This window comes from Plutella xylostella, chromosome 28 (genome assembly GCF_932276165.1).
Source record: "Plutella xylostella chromosome 28, ilPluXylo3.1, whole genome shotgun sequence".
NCBI classification, from domain to species: domain Eukaryota; kingdom Metazoa; phylum Arthropoda; class Insecta; order Lepidoptera; family Plutellidae; genus Plutella; species Plutella xylostella.
Window position 1 is genome coordinate 6315436 of NC_064008.1, and position 18801 is coordinate 6334236.

General features: G+C 37.9%; 2 protein-coding genes across 8 annotated transcripts in view; both read right to left on the reverse strand.

Annotated features, from left to right (window-relative positions):
* Positions 1–1888: 1888 nt before the first annotated feature.
* Positions 1889–8032, reverse strand: LOC105396586. Of its 7 annotated transcripts, none has more exons than XM_048631329.1 (4): positions 7619–8032; positions 7312–7489; positions 2663–2863; positions 1889–2282 (listed from the first exon to the last, which is right to left on the reverse strand). In XM_048631329.1, exons 1-4 carry the CDS (start codon positions 7679–7681, stop codon positions 2077–2079), a joined length of 648 nt encoding a protein of 215 aa, XP_048487286.1. In that variant the 5' UTR covers positions 7682–8032; the 3' UTR covers positions 1889–2076. The 7 variants fall into 7 exon arrangements, with proteins under 7 accessions (XP_048487286.1, XP_048487283.1, XP_048487287.1 ...); XM_048631326.1 differs by having other exon boundaries at positions 6208–7489; positions 7619–8031; XM_048631330.1 differs by having other exon boundaries at positions 2780–2863; positions 7619–8030.
* A 2846-nt stretch (positions 8033–10878) lies between these two features.
* Positions 10879–18801, reverse strand: part of LOC105387658 (Down syndrome cell adhesion molecule-like protein Dscam2) — a 31877-nt gene continuing 23954 nt past the window's right edge. Inside the window, exons 19-32 of the mRNA XM_048631188.1 lie at positions 18491–18619; positions 17981–18133; positions 17329–17458; positions 16739–16923; positions 16019–16198; positions 15475–15666; positions 14987–15184; positions 14361–14521; positions 13679–13850; positions 13252–13369; positions 12803–12951; positions 12378–12491; positions 11916–11996; positions 10879–11475 (exon numbers count right to left, since the gene is read on the reverse strand). Coding sequence (XP_048487145.1) covers positions 11447–11475; positions 11916–11996; positions 12378–12491; positions 12803–12951; positions 13252–13369; positions 13679–13850; positions 14361–14521; positions 14987–15184; positions 15475–15666; positions 16019–16198; positions 16739–16923; positions 17329–17458; positions 17981–18133; positions 18491–18619 — 1991 coding nt within the window. The 3' untranslated portion in view covers positions 10879–11446. The remainder of the gene's footprint in view (positions 11476–11915; positions 11997–12377; positions 12492–12802; positions 12952–13251; positions 13370–13678; positions 13851–14360; positions 14522–14986; positions 15185–15474; positions 15667–16018; positions 16199–16738; positions 16924–17328; positions 17459–17980; positions 18134–18490; positions 18620–18801) is intronic.

An 18801-nucleotide genomic window follows, 5' to 3' on the forward strand; every position in this document is an offset into this window, starting at 1 on the left:
TGCCGTTTGAACAACAATACAACGAACAAGATGGAGTGTCAGTGCAAAAGAAACTTCTCGGGAAATAACATATCAATTTCTAAGTAAGGTCTTATTTTAAAATATTTTGTTAGAAGATTTTTCACTTAATTCAATAGTTCTCATTAAGTCATTAGGTTTAACTTCTTGAATCTACCTCTGTGGTCTAGTGGTAGAAGCTCAGCTTCATCACCCAGGGATCCCGGGTTCGATTTCCAGGTAGGGCCATCAATTTGTGTTTCTATATTGCGGTTCCAAGTTAGGTTAGGACATTAAATTTAAACTTTTATCACGGTTTGACATTATATAAAACCCAGACAGTATTTCGCTTAATTTTTTATGTCACACAACATCTAGTTCGTATATTGTTTATCATAAGCTCTGTTCATTTTTCCATCTTGAATCTTGACAGAATGAGTGACAAGTAAACAACCCGTTGCCTGGTTACCGGTCTTAACCAAGTCTTAGCGGAACCCCACAGCAGCAATCAAGTTTATCACCCAATCAAGGGAGTTAACCCCGTGATTTAGCATGGTGGGACACTCACTAACCTTAACGGTCCAACATGTAACCAAACCGAGGTATTTTTAACCTAACCGAATGGTGTGAAATTAGGCCTTAAGGTTTTGGCCGAGACCTGCCCTTAGTGTTGACGAACATACCTAAAGGTGACCTTGTTAATGTTTTTCATATGAAGTACTGAACATTTTACTTATCCTGGTGGCATGACTGATCATTTACTTACCCAGCTAAGACATGTTAGCCGGGTTTCATTTGTCAACTATTACAATTGTTATTGTTGTGTTAATCAATCTTTATTAATTGATGTCATCTACCAAGGAATGCTGCCAGAGCTCATAATATTCACACATGATGATACAGAATGATAGTAGCCCACAAAATCGGTGCAAAGGCTTATAAAATAACTTTCCTTCCTAGTAGGACTGCACAGGAACTCGTTAACCGCCGAGTTAGTTAGAATACAAAATTAGACTGTGTGTTACTTGTCAATCTAGAATATGAATATAGTGACCTGCATCATGTTTTGAAAAACTGAATACTTAGTTATCCGCCAGTGTCACAGCCTTCATCTAATCTTTTCCAGTAGCTGATGAGGCTGAGATATTTAGTAAAATTATCTTCCCTTCAAGCACCACTCCTCGTTCCAAGGACTAGATGCCGCGCCAGGTGTTGCAGGCCGTTTCGTCGTACAGGGCTGACTGAGCAGGTCCTCGAGGCTCCAGGGTCGGCTGCTGCATTTCTGAGGTCAGTCCAGAATTACATACCCTAGTCAGCATGTGCTGACCTGAGCCCCAGCGGCCTGGATCGATATTCTACATTTTACAGCTTTTAAATATTGTTGCAAAGTATTTCACTGGTTCCATCCATTCGGCTAGTGTATGTTAAAAATATTGCCTTGACAATAACAAGATTTTGATCAATAATTACTTATAAGTATTGCTTTCGAAGAGGCACTGTGTGTGTCCATATGTATAAATACCTACCTATATGTATAGGTACATACCTTCCATAACTTTCTGACAAGTCTGGAATAATAAGGAAGTACTTAAGTCTTATGTATACTCATACCTTTCTTTTTAGTATATCTATTACCTAGAAATCTATGCATTATAAATTTATAGATTCAAATATTGATCTACTGATATACTCATCAATATATAGCATAGCTTATGGGTCACAGTTGGTTTTCTCTCCACCATGCGATAATAAACACATCTCACAATGTTTAACTAGGTTTCAGATAGGCTCAGACTACATAATAGACGCATTTTTCCTGAAATAAAAATGTGGTCAGTGTGATTGTGGACTGTATCTTCGTGAGGATAGGTTGCTGATATTAAAGAATTTAGACTTTAAACAGAGGTTTATTGTAAGGTCACAATATCGAGCTAGCCACCATGATAGATGTAAATTGAATGAATGAATACATGAATGAACGATTGAATGAATCTACTGAATGAATCTACTGAATGAATATACTAAATTAATTATTAAAACGAAACACTCCCCGGCGTTGACAAAGTCAAAATCTAATTTTTAGGTAGTAAGCACAAGTTTTGATATGCTCGGCGTAATAGTCCTTTTCGCGTGTTGACTTGGACAATTCTTGCAAGGCCGTCGCTGGATGGTTCGATGGCAGTGACGCGTCCCATGAGCCATAGGAGTGGAGGTTGTGAGGCGTCCTTCAGTAGAACCAGGTCTCCTTCTTGCAGCTGGCCTCTGGAGCTTCTCCATTTGGATCTCTGTTGTAAGGAACATACGTATTCGTTAGAGAATCTACGCCAGAAGTGTTGTTTTAGAGCCTCAACCCTTTGGAATCTCTGAAGCCGGCTGATATTTGCATTGTCATCGATGACATTGTGCGGTACCGATAACAGTGGCCGTCCAATCAGGAAGTGGGCGGGGGTTAGGCAGGAAAGGTCTGATGGATCAGAAGAAATGGGGACTAAAGGTCTCGAATTCAAAATGGCCTCTATTTGGATAAGACATGTGGTCATCTCTTCGTATGTGAGGTGAGCAAGACCAAGGGTACGGCGGAGATGATGTTTGACCGACTTAACGGCAGATTCCCACAGGCCTCCGAAGTGAGGTGAGTAAGGAGGAATAAATTTAAAATCTATACCTTGTTCATTAATTGATGATTGAATTGCGTCTGAATTATTTGATAAAAATGAATTAAGCTCATTAAAACCGCCTACAAAGGTAGTACTATTATCGGCATGGATACAGCGGGGTTTACCCCGACGAGCCGTGAAGCGAGCCAGCGCAGCCAAGAATGCTTCCTTAGACAGATCGGTGACAAGCTCCAGGTGCACGGCCTTAACTGCAAAACAGACACATATTAAAATATATGATTTCAATAATGTGCATCCTCTACCCTTTCGATTGGCAATCATCACTGGTCCGGCATAGTCAATTCCAGTTGTAATGAAAGGAAATTCTAAGTTTGTCCTATCAGTTGGCAAGTCGGCCATTATAGGCTGGATGTACTTAGGCCTGAATCTAGCGCAACGCATACATTTATGCAATATCTTTTTTGCCAGGTTTCTTCCACCTAGAACCCAATAAGTGTGCCTTATATTTGCCAATAGTAACTGCGGACCGCCGTGTAACAATGTTGAGTGATACATTTCAAATATTAAATGAGTGAGATGGTGTTTGGAACAGAGTAGAATGGGGTGTTTTGTATCGAAAGTGTAAAAGGAATTCTTGAGTCGCCCACCGACACGAATTAAGTTGTTTGAATCAAGAAAAGGCGATAGTGATGTTAACCTACCATTTTTTGGTAATGATTGCTTTCTCGTTAACAGGTCATACTCTTTAGGAAACATTTCCATTTGAGCAATATGAATAAGGTTATATTTTGATGTTTGTAAGTCGCTAAATGAAAGATAGCCATGTTTTTTATTAAGTTTATGTCTGGTATTGTAAACAAAACGTTGTATATAACTGTATATACGTATGAGTTTGTTGAATGAGGAAAGCTTGTGTATTAGAATAGATATGATGTTTTGTGTTTTATCATTGTTGTTGGTTTGTGTATGTAAAGATATTTCAGGTAATGAATTTTGTTGTAAGTTGGGTATCTGTGGATATTGTATTTCTTTGTGTTGAAGGAACTCTGGACCTGACCACCACAACGAAGAAACATTTAGTTGGTCAGCCCCAACCCCTCTCGAGACGAGGTCCGCTGGGTTTTGTTTAGAGGGCACGTAGCTCCACTGTGAGTTACAGGTAACATCTTGAATCTCTCCAACTCTGTTCCTCACAAACTGCTTTAAGACGCTGGGCGATGTAGACAACCATGCTAGTACGATTGTTGAATCACACCAGTAAAAACAGTTATTTATAGGAATTGTCAGGGAACTTTGAACCTTGCTAGCAAGTCTAGTGCCTAATAAAGCTCCGCATAGCTCCAGGCGCGGAATGGTAGCTGCCTTTAATGGAGATATTTTATTTTTTGAAGTTAGAAGACGAACGCAAACCTGCCCCTCTCTGTCCACCGTCCTGACGTACACACACGCGCCGTACGCGCGCTCCGACGAGTCTGAGAATGTATGTAACTGTATGTCAACAGCCGCATCGGAGGATACCCAACGAGGAATGGAAGTTTTATTTAAATGTGACAATGATTTTACAAAGTCTAGAAAAGATTTCTGAATATCAGCTGGTACTATATCATCCCAGCCACATTTATAGATCCATATTTTTTGTATTATCATTTTAGCTGTTACTATGCATGGACCAACCAGTCCTAAGGGATCAAAAATCTGACTAATGACCGACAATATGTGTCGTTTTGTAAGTTTTTTGGGTGCACAAATAGAAACTGAAAAGGTTAAGATGTCTAAATTAGAATTCCAATATAGACCTAATGTCTTAGAAGGTAAGGCTTCGGAAAGATTCATAAAATGATTGTCATCACAATTTAATGAATTTATTAAATTTAAAATTTCTGGGCAATTCGACTGCCACTTACGCAAATTAAATTTAGCGGACATTAATGTTTGAATGACGGACTTGCACATATCGACTACTTCCGGTATGCTGTCACCACCGCTTATAAAATCGTCTATATAAAAATCATGCTGTATAGCACGCGCACCATCGGTATTATCACACTGATCGGCGAGGGAAACTAAACACCTCGTAGCTAGGTACGGACCGGATGACGTACCATATGAAATTGTATTCAAGGTGTAATTTTGAATCGGTTCGTTTGAGTTGAATCGAAATAAAATTTGTTGTAATGAACGTTGTGACGGACTAACAAATACCGCCCTATACATTTTTTCAATGTCACTTGCAACTGCATATCAGATCAGTTGTTTCTTTATAAATTACTTAATAATGAAATTGATTCATCATATCTTTTAAATAATATATGTTACCGTTGCCCTCGCGTTAATTCTAGAAGTAAACTCTTCTTTAGTTTGCCCGCAGTCAAAACTAATTACGCTGCAAATTCATTTTTATATAGAGCTTGTAAGAATTATAATAATAAGTTTAACCATTTAGATCCACTTCATTTCAGTTTTAATATTTACAAAAAACAAATTATACTAAATTTAAGAAATTAATTTTAGATGTAATTTAGTTTCTGTTTTGGTAAAAAGTACTTGTATTTACAACTTTGTTAATATTTTTTTTTTTTTTTTTAATAATTAACTTATTGCCTTAGTTTAAGTTCTATCTAATAGTGGAAACTTTACTGGTCTATGTATTAATTAAGAACTTTAATTTATTGTATTATGATACTGTCTGTTTCCCTAATACTAATAAATAAATAAAAATATTTATGTTGACGAAACCTAAGAAGTATTGAAAAGAGGTCGTCTTGTACAGTCGGTCCAACTATTTGTATGTCATTAAACGATTTTCCGGTTGATGTTACGGCAGAGGCATCAAAGACCACTCGTAACTTTGTTGTAAGGCTGGACTCTTTAATTATTCCGTGATGCGGAATGTAGTTATTATTATTGGAATAATTATGTTGAACTGGGGTCATGTGACCTAATGAAATATATTCATTTATGAACTGACAGTACTTCTTTTTGTAGTCTGGATCTCGCTCGAACCTGCGCTCCAAGCCTAAAAAACGACATTTAGCTGTTGAGTATGAATCTCCTAACACGTCTGGTGATTCTGATAGCGGTATTGTGACGACAAAACGACCGTCGTCATCACGCACAGTATTTTTTATAAAGTGTGACTCACACGCCCTTTCGTCGGCGGACAAACTGTACTTAGAAGACACTGAGTCTAACTCCCAAAAACGGGTTAAGTTTTGTTCTTCGTTGGAGGTGAAGTAGCAAGAGGCTGTAGCTGCCGGACTACTAGAGTATATGCATCCAGATAACAACCAACCTAACTTTGATTCATGTAGCTTAACATGTTTATTTAAGTCCATTACATTGGAACCAATGACGTTCCAAAAAACTTCAGCCCCTACCAAAATGTCAATAGCAGAAGGCATGTTAAATGAAGGGTCTGCCAGTATTATTCCTGAAGGAATATTCATATTATCGAAAGGTATGTACGAAGACGGTAGACAGCTGTTTATTACGGGGAGTATATGACAATTTATGCTCGTCTTGTAATTACCAGAGTGAGATTCAATCACAAGATCACAACATTCTGATGCAAAGGATGTTTGACCATTGATACCTGTCACAGTGGAGCTGACGTGACGTCCATCCAGTTCCAGCTTACTAAACAAGTCTTGTGTCACGTAGTTGGTGGTGCTACCATTGTCAAGTAACACACGGGCAGTGCGCAAGCTTCCATCACGCGCAGTCACCTTCACCATGGCTGTGGATAGCAACACATGTTTGTGTGAGTTTGATGTACTGGCAGGCTCAATGTTAGTCGAGAGGGATACAGTATGATCGCTAGGAATGTCAGATGAATGGTTGTGAAGAAGTGTGTTGTGTTTTAATTTGCAATATTTGCAATGAGTAAGAGTGCAATTACTGTCCGCGTGACCCGGCCGTAAACAATTTTTACACACTGGGTACTGGCTTACGCGCTGAATGCGGTCAATGACCGATAGGTTACGAAACTGTTGACAGGTGAAAAGGTAATGATTGTTTTTACACATTGGGCAAATCATTGAATTAGGTTGTGATTTCTGAATGTAGTTATTTTTCTGAATGTGTTTTGTAGGTATAGTTTTGTTCTGAAAGGTTATTGTGTTATTATTAGTTTTATTAGTATGTAAGGTATCTAACAAATCAGCTCGATCACTAATGAATTTTAAAAACAGCTGTAATGATGGAAAACTATTCATTGTGTTCTTTTGTTCTTCCCACTGACGCATTGTGTTGGAGTCTAATTTGTTAGACATGATATGAATAATTAAAGTATCCCAGTGATCCGTCGGTTGACCTAGGGACGCTAAGGCACGTAAATTCTTATTGGTAGAATCAATGATATTGCGTAAAGCTGAGCTAGATTCTGAGGCAATAGGCTTAACGTTAAATAAGTCGTTAAGATGATTGTTTATGAGCAAACGTTCGTTATCATAACGATCTGATAAAAGCTGCCAGGCAATTGCATAATTTTCGGCACGGAAATCAAGGCTCTGAATGATAAGAGCAGCTGTGTTTTTTAATGACGCTCTGAGATAGTGAAACTTGTTAATATCATTAATGCTGTTGTTATTATGTATCAAAGATAAATACGTATCTCGAAATTCCAGCCATTGATTGATTGACCCATCGAAATATGGTAGGTTTATTTTCGGCAGTCGGACAAAGTCGTGCTTGTAACCGTGTGGTGCACTGGAGCCTGCCTCCGACCCCTCCTCAGCAGGCGGCGGCAGCGCGGGCAGGCTGCTGCGCTTGAGCAGGCTGCGCGCCTCCGCCACCAGCTGGTAGTACAGCTGCTCGAACTGCTCGCGCTCGCCGAACGCCTCGTCGGGTACCTCCGACAGAGTCTCCAGATCCGTCTGCAACACATCGTAATCACTGTATAAGGAGTCTATTTTATGTAAACGGCACTCGAGTTCGTACACTTGTGGCTCACTAAGCGATTCACAACTTTTAACTAGGTTTAGGTATTGATTAAATTGTGTTACCTTAGCTTTTATGCTACCACGTTTTCTAGTAAGCAATTTTATACGATCGTCACTATTACTCATTATGTTTTTTATGAAAATACGACTGACTGATTAGTGAACCTGCCGCCGTGCAGTGGTTCGTGGCACTAAGAATGTACTCGATAAACCAGTTACGTGATGCGTAAACTGCGTATTTGTAACTTTGTACTTATGTATACTTGTTTACTGATAGCTGCATTAAGTTATATGACAGCGTGAGAAAAAGGGATTACCTAGGTATATACCTATATAGATGTAAGTAAGTGATGATGATTTGATGATATAAGTAATAAGTACCTACACCAATTATGATAAGAGATCACGATGTTTGATCCAAATAGGTGCAATTCTGAATTGGGAAACGATTTAGAAATGGAAATAGGAATTTAAGATGAGGAATTGGAACGGACTCACTGTTACGGCTTGTTTTTGAAGACCTTTCTCCGGGTGATGATGTGATTGTGCGGAGAATCTGGAAACTGTGAGATGAAGTCGCTCCTCGTGGTATCTTCTAACCACTGCGGCACCTCCGTCTGGTGAACTTGAAGGACTGTTCGAAGACCGTCTGGAGATGAAGACCCGCAGTTTTGAAGGATTGTAGTGAAGATGCTCGCTTGTTGTGAAGACGAAGACGTGAGATACGTCGCAGCCGCCGGTGGAATCGATGAAGAGACCCACGTGGCACGTGGCGCAGTATCTTCCCAGGGTGTCTTCGCTGGTCTAAGATTCTTTTCTTCGGGAGAAGGACCAAATTGGTCAGTGTGATTGTGGACTGTATCTTCGTGAGGATAGGTTGCTGATATTAAAGAATTTAGACTTTAAACAGAGGTTTATTGTAAGGTCACAATATCGAGCTAGCCACCATGATAGATGTAAATTGAATGAATGAATACATGAATGAACGATTGAATGAATCTACTGAATGAATCTACTGAATGAATATACTAAATTAATTATTAAAACGAAACAAAATGACATATTATGTATCTAGCCTATCTGAAACCTAGTCATTTCTGCATGGTGATATTACAACTGAGGCGCGCGGGCGACTCACTCTATTTATATAGGCACCCGCACCTTGCAAATTAAAGGTGGAGAGAAAAATGGACTTTATTTAACTGTCACTGTGACCCTTATGATGCCGAACACGGAGAAAGTCGAAACGCCATATCTCACAATGTTTAACTAGGTTTCAGATAGGCTAGATACATAATATGTCATTTTTATTTCAGGAAAAATGCGTCTTTTCGCATACAACTTTTAACCCCCCCTTTTAACCCCTTACAACCTCCGTTTCGCAATAAAAAGTAGCCTATGTTCTTTCTCAGGGTCTAGACCATATGTATACCAAATTTCATTCAAATCCGTTCAGTAGTTTTGGCGTGAAAGAGTAACAGACAGACAGACAGTTCCGGATATAACCAACAGATGGCACTAAAAGCGCAATACAGAGAGCTTGTATGGAACCGAGGCGAATTAATATGAAGATCCTACATCGCGGTATTAAAGTTTTTCAGTTGTCTGAAAAACCGCTCTGTCTACCAATTTGCGGACGATACATGCTTGGTCATCGCCCACAAAGACCTAAAAATAGCGGAGCGGTCCATGCAAAAAAACTATGACCTATTATGCAAATGGGCTCACGACGCGGGGCTTGTTATCAATGCAAGCAAAACAAAGGTGGTACATATACGTTCATCGCACAACACCTATGACATACAACCTAGTATCATAGCACACGAGCACCAATGCTTCCACACAAAAAATAATAATTGTAATTGCATTTCATTAGAGGTGGTCCAACAACATAAGTACCTAGGATTGATAATAGACCAGCGTTTTAACTGGGAGCCGCATGTAAACCACGTCTGTACCAAGCTCAGAGCACTGTTAGGTAAAATGGCTATTCTCAAATATAAAGTTCCATTTAATATATTGAGACTTATCTATATGGCGATGGCTGATTCAATAATAGGGTATGGTTTAAGTAGCTACGGAAAAACATACAAAACACACTTAGAAAAGATTTATAAGCTCCAAAAAAGTATATTAAAAGTAATTGTTCCTAATAAAATCATGTTAGAATATAAGAAAAACAAAATTAACCTATTCCATTATTGTAAAGTCTTAGATATATATGACAAACTAAAATTACAAACCCTTATCGAGGAAGACTGTAATAAAACATTCTTGAAAAAAAAGGAACGTCCTACTAGACTACGTAAGCTAAGTTATATGCCCATGTATACATTGCCTAGATATAATAACACTTATGGAACTAGGATATGGATGTATTTTTTGCCGGATATTGTCAACGAACTTCCTAACGACCTTCAGAATCTATATATAAATAGCAATATTCATAAGTATAAAGGTAAGATAAAAGATTTTCTTGTTAAAAATAAAACATCTAGGAACTGTAATATATAAGTTAATTGTTAGATACTTAAGTAGGTAATGTAACTCTGTTTCGTTTAAATTAGTTGAGTAATTAGTAACTTTCTGCCAGTAACACTCGCTGCTACAGATAAACCTAGTGGTTTCCGATAGTGGCTAGATAGAATTAAGTAAAAACATGTAATTGGGATAAATAAATGATTTAAAAAAAAAAAAAAATACAAAACCTAATATGTTAAATCTATCTATTCTATAGTAGGAGAGTCAGACAGTGGCTTTCGCATTTATAATATTAGTTAGGAAGTTAGGATGACGGATGTCAAAAAACAACCTCGATAGAAATAGTAACCATGGCAACCTCAAAACCAAAAAGTTTGGTTGTTTGAGGTTGTTTGACATTATAGAGACATAGACACCAATTTCAATGAATATGACAGAATATTGAATGAAATGTGAGTGAATGATTCACATAATGCTTGATTTATGAATGGTCTATTAGATTTTCGTCATGGGACTCATCCAATTAACAAGGGTAATAATCCTTAAACGCGTCGTCAGCAAATCCGTTATTGAGACTGTAACTAACAGAATCATGAGAAACCAGGTCTAAAGATATAAAATAAACAGTTATGGTGTAGAACTGTTAATCTTGTGTCATTTATATATTTAGAAGTTCTAAGTTCAGTCAAGTTTTTTGTTTAGTTTTAATTTGCATTGTAATGGAAGCGAAACTCGGGGACAACAGCTATACTATGCCTAAAAAGGACTTGGGAAAAATATATAGGTAAGTATATAAAGGAAATAGACACGAAAAATTTCTAACATGTATATTTAAATTTCAGAAATTTGATTTCTAAACATATTCCATTTACCTACTTATTATTAATACTGATTACATTTAAATTACAATATTTCAAATGAAAAGTTAAATAATCAGTCTTTTGAAGATATAATTTTAATATTCACTACTTACAAAATGATTTTTTAAACTGTCTAACATACAAGTATATTATTTACGTCTCATCGTATTTATGTAAAATGAAGTACTACTCTTTACCGAAGTTTTTAATGTAATTATTTACAAAATATCTATACTGCTAAATAATAGTTTATGTAAATTGTGTAGAGGAATAGAAACTCGGTCTTATTTAGTAGAGATAGGTATTAAATAATTGAATCTTCAGTGTTTACGTAATAAGGAGTTATATGAGGTACGGCAACATAACCTCAGGACTTACTAATGTAATATCTTTACAATCTCTGGTGTCTGTTAATGCCAGGTTAATGTCATTAGATTTCACTCACATTTAGTATAAACATTAGTTGACAGTATATTTTAAATCTTAAAACTAAGATTGGCAGAGGTGAACACAATCATTTAAAAATATTGACATTTGTTATCCTTTTCGGCTACCTGTGGTGGGGCACTCGGCATGTTTCTGAAACAATTAAATTAAAATAAACAACACTGAACTTATAAACTGTCGACTAAGGCTTAAAACTTCCCTCCATTGGAAGGAAACCCGTGCCCACAGAGGGGACGCGATGGGTTCTCATGATGAAGAGTAAGAGTATTCGTAATTCGGACGGTTGATCCTACATTTTGGTACTTATATATTTTTTTCACTCATGCTTCAGAGCTTGTAGGTAACATAATGCCTGAAAATAAATCTTTTAGTCTAAAGGGAAAATTGTTTTCTTACCTACTTGTTTTTTTCTTTAAATGCAAATTAATGATGATGAATATCTAATTAAAAACCCTTTTAACTCCCTTAAGATAGTGTTGTGGCGCTCTTTGAGAGATGCATATGTCCAGCAGTGTCGATTTTGGCTGACAGCGATAAACATTAAATTTTATAATAACAGAATAAGCACTTACTTCTTGGTACACTCTTCAGTGTAGTAGTTCTTGAGACACAATCACTCTCTTCTGATTCAGACCTCATTTGAAAACTTGTTTCTGTAAAAAACAATAAACATCATGGTTAAATCATAATTATATTTATAAGATGACTATAGTCAAAATATAAATTCAAAAAAATATGTATGAGTAGTACTAAATATCACGCCACACGTCCGTTTTACTGACTGTTAAGTTTTCACCACGCACGCGGCATTGTATTGCATGTGTGACCACTGCAACTGCACCTATTTTTATACTAAGTATTTAATTTGTCTTTGTAATGAATCATATCATTTCATATATTTATTTAATTCAACAATTTACATTGTATTAGAATCATTACGCATCCATACATGCGTACCATACAAGCAATCCAGCGTGCGTGATGAAATCCGTACAGTAGATTATTCTCTCCACTAAACTGGGCTGTCAACTCACCACTGTCATATCGCTTGCTGCCGCCGGGCATCCGTGGGGCCTCCTGGTTGTCCACATGACCGAAAGTACGGAAACCGATGGCAAATTGTGCGTACGGACTTATCTCGTACAGTTCTGCGGAAATGACAGTTTATCTGAATCGAAATGTTATGTAAATCTAAATAAAACGCTATTAATGGATAATAATGAAGGAAATAAAATAAACAACTAACTATATACCTAATGAAAAGTGTAGTGATAAGTCCTAACAACTATCTTTTTGGTGCCGTAGTCACATGACTGTATTGACTGTATGCACAAACCCGTTCAACTTATGACACCCCTTTAGATTTGGAAGGTTTTTCGAAGGACTATCCAGTTAATGTGCCCTTTTCAACATAAATTAGCTTGATTTGGCCGTATCTATAGTCAAACTGTACACTCACCATGTTTACTATCATTGGCCATATGTATAGGCGTGCTGTACACTCTATTGCTGTCCGGTACACTCTGCGGAGTGTTGACGGTGACATTACTGCGCTCGGATTTACATTCCACTGTCAGCGAGTTTCTGTACTCTGTTAGACGGTGGTGGCTGGGGAAGGAAAATGTATTTTTATATTTTATTACTAAGGAATTTAATATTATTACTAAGGAATTATAATTTTTGTAGGATTTTAAATCCTTTTTTTGCACTATCACTTAAAGATTTTTATTATAAACGCCAGGTAGATAAGCGTCAATCGCTAACTGCCTTTGAAACGACAATCAAGGTGTCTATTTTCGTGAATTCATTTTTAACAGGCTTAGAGCTCCTCCAGTTAATACATACTTAAAACGTTTTTTTTTTGTGAAAAAAATTAATATTAAGTATGTTAAGATAATATATACTTACTTGTGCCTCTTGACGAGAATGACGACGCACGCGAGGAAACAAACAGTGAGTAAGATGGAGCTGAATATGATAACTAGCATGTTCAGATCCACAAGGTCCGACGGTGGTCCGATAGTTTCTGTAAAAGAGACATAAATACTGTAATTGTGTTTATTAAATAATGTACCTACTCGTTTGAGTGAAAAAGCGCTCAAAACATGACTCAATCAAATTGCAATCAAATTAATTAAAATATAATTGTATTGAAACACTTATAGAAAACGATTTCCACCCCTTAAATAAATAGCCAAGAGTCCACTTAATATTTTGAGACTTTTATATACAATGTACTTACTTAAACCATACAAAACGAAATCCACATTCTAAAACACCTACTGAATAAACAAGTCAAACACAGAGATTTTAAATATTATCTCCCTTTTCTCACCTCCCAAAACAGTAGTTGTAGCGTAATTATAAACGCTAGTGGAGACCCCGGCCGCGTTCTCAGCGGACACCTTCACTTGATACCACCGCGCCGGAGTGAGGTCTGAGATCGCGAAGGAGTGAGGCTGGTTCAGGATCGAGGACGAGTAGTGGCTCCAGGACTCTATTTGAGGCTGGAAAAGTAATGGTTTATAGTGATTATAGGCCTATGTACTGTAAGTGTCTCAGCGTATAAGAGAGGTTAGGTTAGCTAGATAGTTGGTTAGATAGCTCAGGAAAGTCTTAAGAAATGCAAGTTAGTTTATAGGATATTTTATTTGAATAACAAAATATTGTGTCTTTTTTATTGGTTTTGATAACTTGGTGAGTTATTAAATCTGAAACCTCAATGAGTATTATCAATGAGAAAGTAGCATTTTTATTGGAAAAGAAAAGCTAAATGTTACACATATTAACACAAAACATTTCAAATGTAACTCATACGATACATTAGGTTTATTATTATTTATTTATTTATTGCTTCAGATATTTGTTAAAATACACATATTTTGTTCTCGGGTCTTGGATGTGCCCGTAAAATGGCAAAAGGCCCGCCCCCTATTACATTGGGACTAACATAACACTCTGGCGAAAAGTGGGTGCAGCAATGCACCTCTGAGTGTGTGTGTTTATTTATTGCTTACCATACGATTCTCAGCCTTCTTCCACACTTTACTTCCAAACTCCCTGAACTCTACATCCCACTTCACGATCTCGCAGCCGTGGTCGTCCCAACCGCTGAGCTGGATGTAGATGTGGGTCGCGTTGCTCCAGAACCATTCTGTTGTTGTCGGTGCTATTGGCACTGGGGATTAAAATATATTATAGCTTTGGGTGCAGCAGGATTGGAATAATATAGGATTATGTATAGCCGTAAACGATTGTTGGCTAATGAATATGGAACTTTCCTTGTAAATGAGTAGGTAACTGAAGACCTTACAATGTTAATAGCATGAATAAGATTTAACTTTTAAATTTTTCACGCTCTTTCTGAATTATTTTACACCCCGGAAGTGCCACGGGACCTTGGCTCGATTCCCAGCCAGAAAGATACCTACGTGTTGAAAGACAGGTAGTTATTAAAGATTTCGATTCTGCAACCTGCCTGCTAAGCGATTATGGCAATGATCCTATAATCTTAGGAGAGGAGACCGATAATACTGCAGTGGACTATTGATGGACTTAGAGAGTTATATTATATGTTATAATTTATATCTAAATCATTTAATTTACAAACACTCAAATGTACATTCAATTATTCCATACTTACTTCCACCCAAAGTCATAGCATCTAAATAAGCAGGCTGCGAAGATCCCACGCTGTTAGAAGCGGTCATCCTTACGGAGTATTTTGTTCCACATTTGAGTCCATCAAGGGTGTACTCTTGAGCCCCTTGTATTAGCGTCCCTTTGTTCGTCCAAGTGTCTTGCCAGGACCCGTTTGCTTCTTTCCAGGTTAAGTTGTAGCCTGGAATTTTGAGATTACAATAACCATTATCAAAAAGTATGTAGATACTGTAAATTTTACAGCAAAGGTTTAATTAACTAATAAAAAATTGTGTAGTAATGTGCAAATTCCATCACGTATTACATACAGTGGTATTGTTTGCCAATTTCTCACTTTCCGCATAAATATTTAACTCAATACAACAAATGATGCAGCATACGAGTTGTTAGGAGAGGCAACAAGCAATCCAGAATGCATAATGAAATCCGCACAATACTAAGAACAACTTTGAAGGAAGAAAATGAACTTACTGATCTTCTGCATTTTTCCCGTGGAGCTCTTTGGCAGGTCCCAAGACAAATGAATAGCGTTTCTGTGAGGAGTAGCTCTGAGGCTCGGTGGTTCTGGCGTTGGCAGCACTGATATAGAGTATGATACCGAGTCTGAACCGTACAAGTTCTTTGCCAAGCACGTGTAGTTGCCGCTTAGGGATTGGTCTATATCTGGAATTGGTGAGATGTAAATTTTAGTCTCGTACACATAATTTATCATTCATCAACACATCTTGCCTTGGCTTCAGTTGCCTTTTCACCCGATATGTCATATGCAGCTAAATATTCTTTCCACATGATGACCAATGAATATGATTGGTGGATATTAAACGCACCTATGCAACGTAGCATAACACATCTCTGACTACTCACATCCTATCACTAAGGTTTGTATTTCTGGGCTAAAAAGCATGTTTAGGTATGGAAATCTGTGCACAAGTTGAGAGCAAGGATTTTCTTTTTAAAAGCGTCAACTAAAAAGTTTTTCAATAGCAGTAGGTATCACTTGTAGTACGATACTCACTATTAATCAGCAAGCTATCATCATGGTTCCTAGTGAACCTGGGATGATGGGTGATGATGTTGTGCTTGTGGTACCACACGGTCCGCGGAGATGGAACCCCGACACACTGACACACCAGCAGTAAGGAACTCCCGACACCGACTGATATGGGGCCGCCTAGTGACGCTACGCCTGCTATCACTGGAATATAAAGAGATAAAAATAATATTAGCAATATTGGATTGTTATATTCGTCTGTCTGTAAATACGAGTACACTCACGGGCAAAGAAACAGTTCCACTTACAAAATGCAGACACCAAATACGAGTAGACTCAATTTTTTAAAACAAAATAATCGGATATTTGAACAAAATATTTAATTTTTAGTTGCTTATATTCTGATGCGTAATTAAATGTACTTACTTAAATATTGCAGAAGGCGTCATTAACTTCGATTTTTCCTATACGTAAGTAATTTGGTGATTTTCTCAATGGAACTTTTTGATTGCCCGAGAGTGTACTTAGTTTTTTTTCCGGGTTTAATCTGTTACTCAGAATCACCATTTTAACTTCTTCCTATACTACTTTTGCAACAATTGGAATAAGGTACAATTGACATACATTGTACTAATCTCAAAAAGGCATGCAGCCTCTAGTTATCTACCCCAAACGGTAATCGGTTTTTCAGCATTTAAGACTTCAGCATCGATTGTCATAACTAATCAACCTCTAAATCCTTACCTCGTCCAGTAAGCTCTCTATTCGCCTGCGCGGTAGGCGGCCCCTCCCCCGCCTGGGTGCTGGCGCTGACGCACACCTCGTACTGCCTACCCTCCGAGAGACCTTTCAGCTCGAAGGTGAGGTGGCGCGCCGGCAGCTGCGAGTCTGGGGGTGGCTCTACGCGGTATGATTGCGGCGTGTTTGAGCTGGAAATTGTAAGATGAACTTTAAAACGTGCTATTAGTTTCTCAAAATTTACTTTCACAAAAATACTATGGATAGATGTATTGGGAAACGTATCTTTTGGAAAAAAATATCGCAGGAAGAATTCTAATGACATTTGGTATGTAAGAAGGTAAGAAGCTAAGACCCTGCGTCAGCTACATGGGTTCGTTATCGACGCCGATAAACTCATTTAGTGCGCGTTTAACTAATCACAGTGCCGTTTTTATGGCTAATAACGATATGGTGATGTTTATTTACGTCGATAATAAACGCGTTTAACGGTGGCTAATAGCTGATATAGACTAATTTTTATCCCGGAATTCCTACAGGAAAACTTTTTAGGGTAAAGCAGCAAACGGTAAGTCAAAGAATACAGTTACACATACCTTGAAGTAGTCTTCACATAGACAGTATAATGCGTGATCTCTCCGTTGGCCTGGTCAGGCTTCCTCCAGCTCACGAGCAGCGAGGAGGAGGATGCTACGAGCACCTTGATGGCTGATGGTGGACCTGGAACTGAGATTTAACGTTTTATGAAAGATTTCATTCGTATTTTTTTAAAGCTGCATTGTTCTGCAGTGGTGACTAGAAAGTGGTGCAGGAAAGGAGTGTCACCAAGTGAAATATCATCTGTACCTTTAGACTCCCTGGTGAATCAGTGGTAGTCAACTAATGTGACACCTGCTAAGAAGAAGATGCAACTGGATTCAACGGCATTAGGGTTACTTTCTCATTTCGATTTAATCTTCTTCTTTCGTGTGAAAACATGCGAATTTTTAATTTGTCCAGACCAAAAAGAAGCAGCTTTGCTAGCATTCTGGTTGGCTTGGAGTAAGTGTTCCCGAGTGCAGGTGGAAGGGCACAGGGGACAGGAGAGTAAATGCTCTATAGTCTGGGCGGTACCACAGTCGCATAGGTTGGTACCAACGGTTCGATTTAATGTAACTCAGATATGTAAGATACTCAATGAATCTTTTGGGTGACCTCAATACTATAAGATGTCTCAAATACCAAATTTTAACAAATAAAATAACTTACTATCTTGTAAAGTAGAACACAGGATCGGATGAGAGAACGGCCCGTGCCCGAAGTTGGAGAAGCCGGCCACCTTGACGGTGTAGTTGGTGTACTTCATCAAGCCCTGCAAGTACAGCTCCGTGTGAGGGGAGCTGATGTTCACCCACGGGCCATCTGGAAGTGGAGAAGTTATAGTAGTTAGTTCTAGGTATGAAGAACCTTCTTAGCATAAGTTGTATTTTGTAGTTGATAATGATAACAGATCAACAAATGCAGAAACCGAAATTACAAGATGGTCATATTTTTGAAAGGGGAGTTAAGGATCAGATTTTAGAATATTGCCTTCATAACAAGCTCGTGTTTTGGATCTGAAAAACGCCTAAATTGTATGACTTGGGGTTAAATCTTATGACTTTAACCGACACTCAAGGAAAATTTGGGATGTAAAACACTGAATTTCACTGAACACTTGAAACAAATTCAGGAGGTATTGCTGATGGTTTTAAAATAGGATAATGTATAATAACCCACCTTCAGTGCTATAGTACACAGAGTACCCCAGCAGCGAGGTGCCCTGCGCTATGATTGGCTGCCACGCCACTCTCAGCGACGACGATGAAACTCCCCTGCATTCCACACTAGATGGAGCTACTTCTGGGGCTGCAAACAAAAAATAACTCTTGGTCTTTGGAACTAGATAATAATTATTTATAATGTTGATCAAAGTTAAAGAAATAATTATAATTCTGGTTGCATTGGTAGATAACAGTAGATATAAGAAATAAAGGGGTAGACATTTATGTCAATATGAACGTACAAAATAGGAACGTATGGTAAAAGTA

Bases quoted from the DNA above. Each gene is read 5' to 3' on its own strand.
- LOC105396586 (XM_048631324.1), bottom strand. From the start codon at position 4,568: ATGTGCAAGTCCGTCATTCAAACATTAATGTCCGCTAAATTTAATTTG. The intron at 2,283-2,662 runs GTATAGATTTTA...TCCTTACAACAG, and splicing joins ATCATCAATTAATGAACAAG to AGATCCAAATGGAGAAGCTC.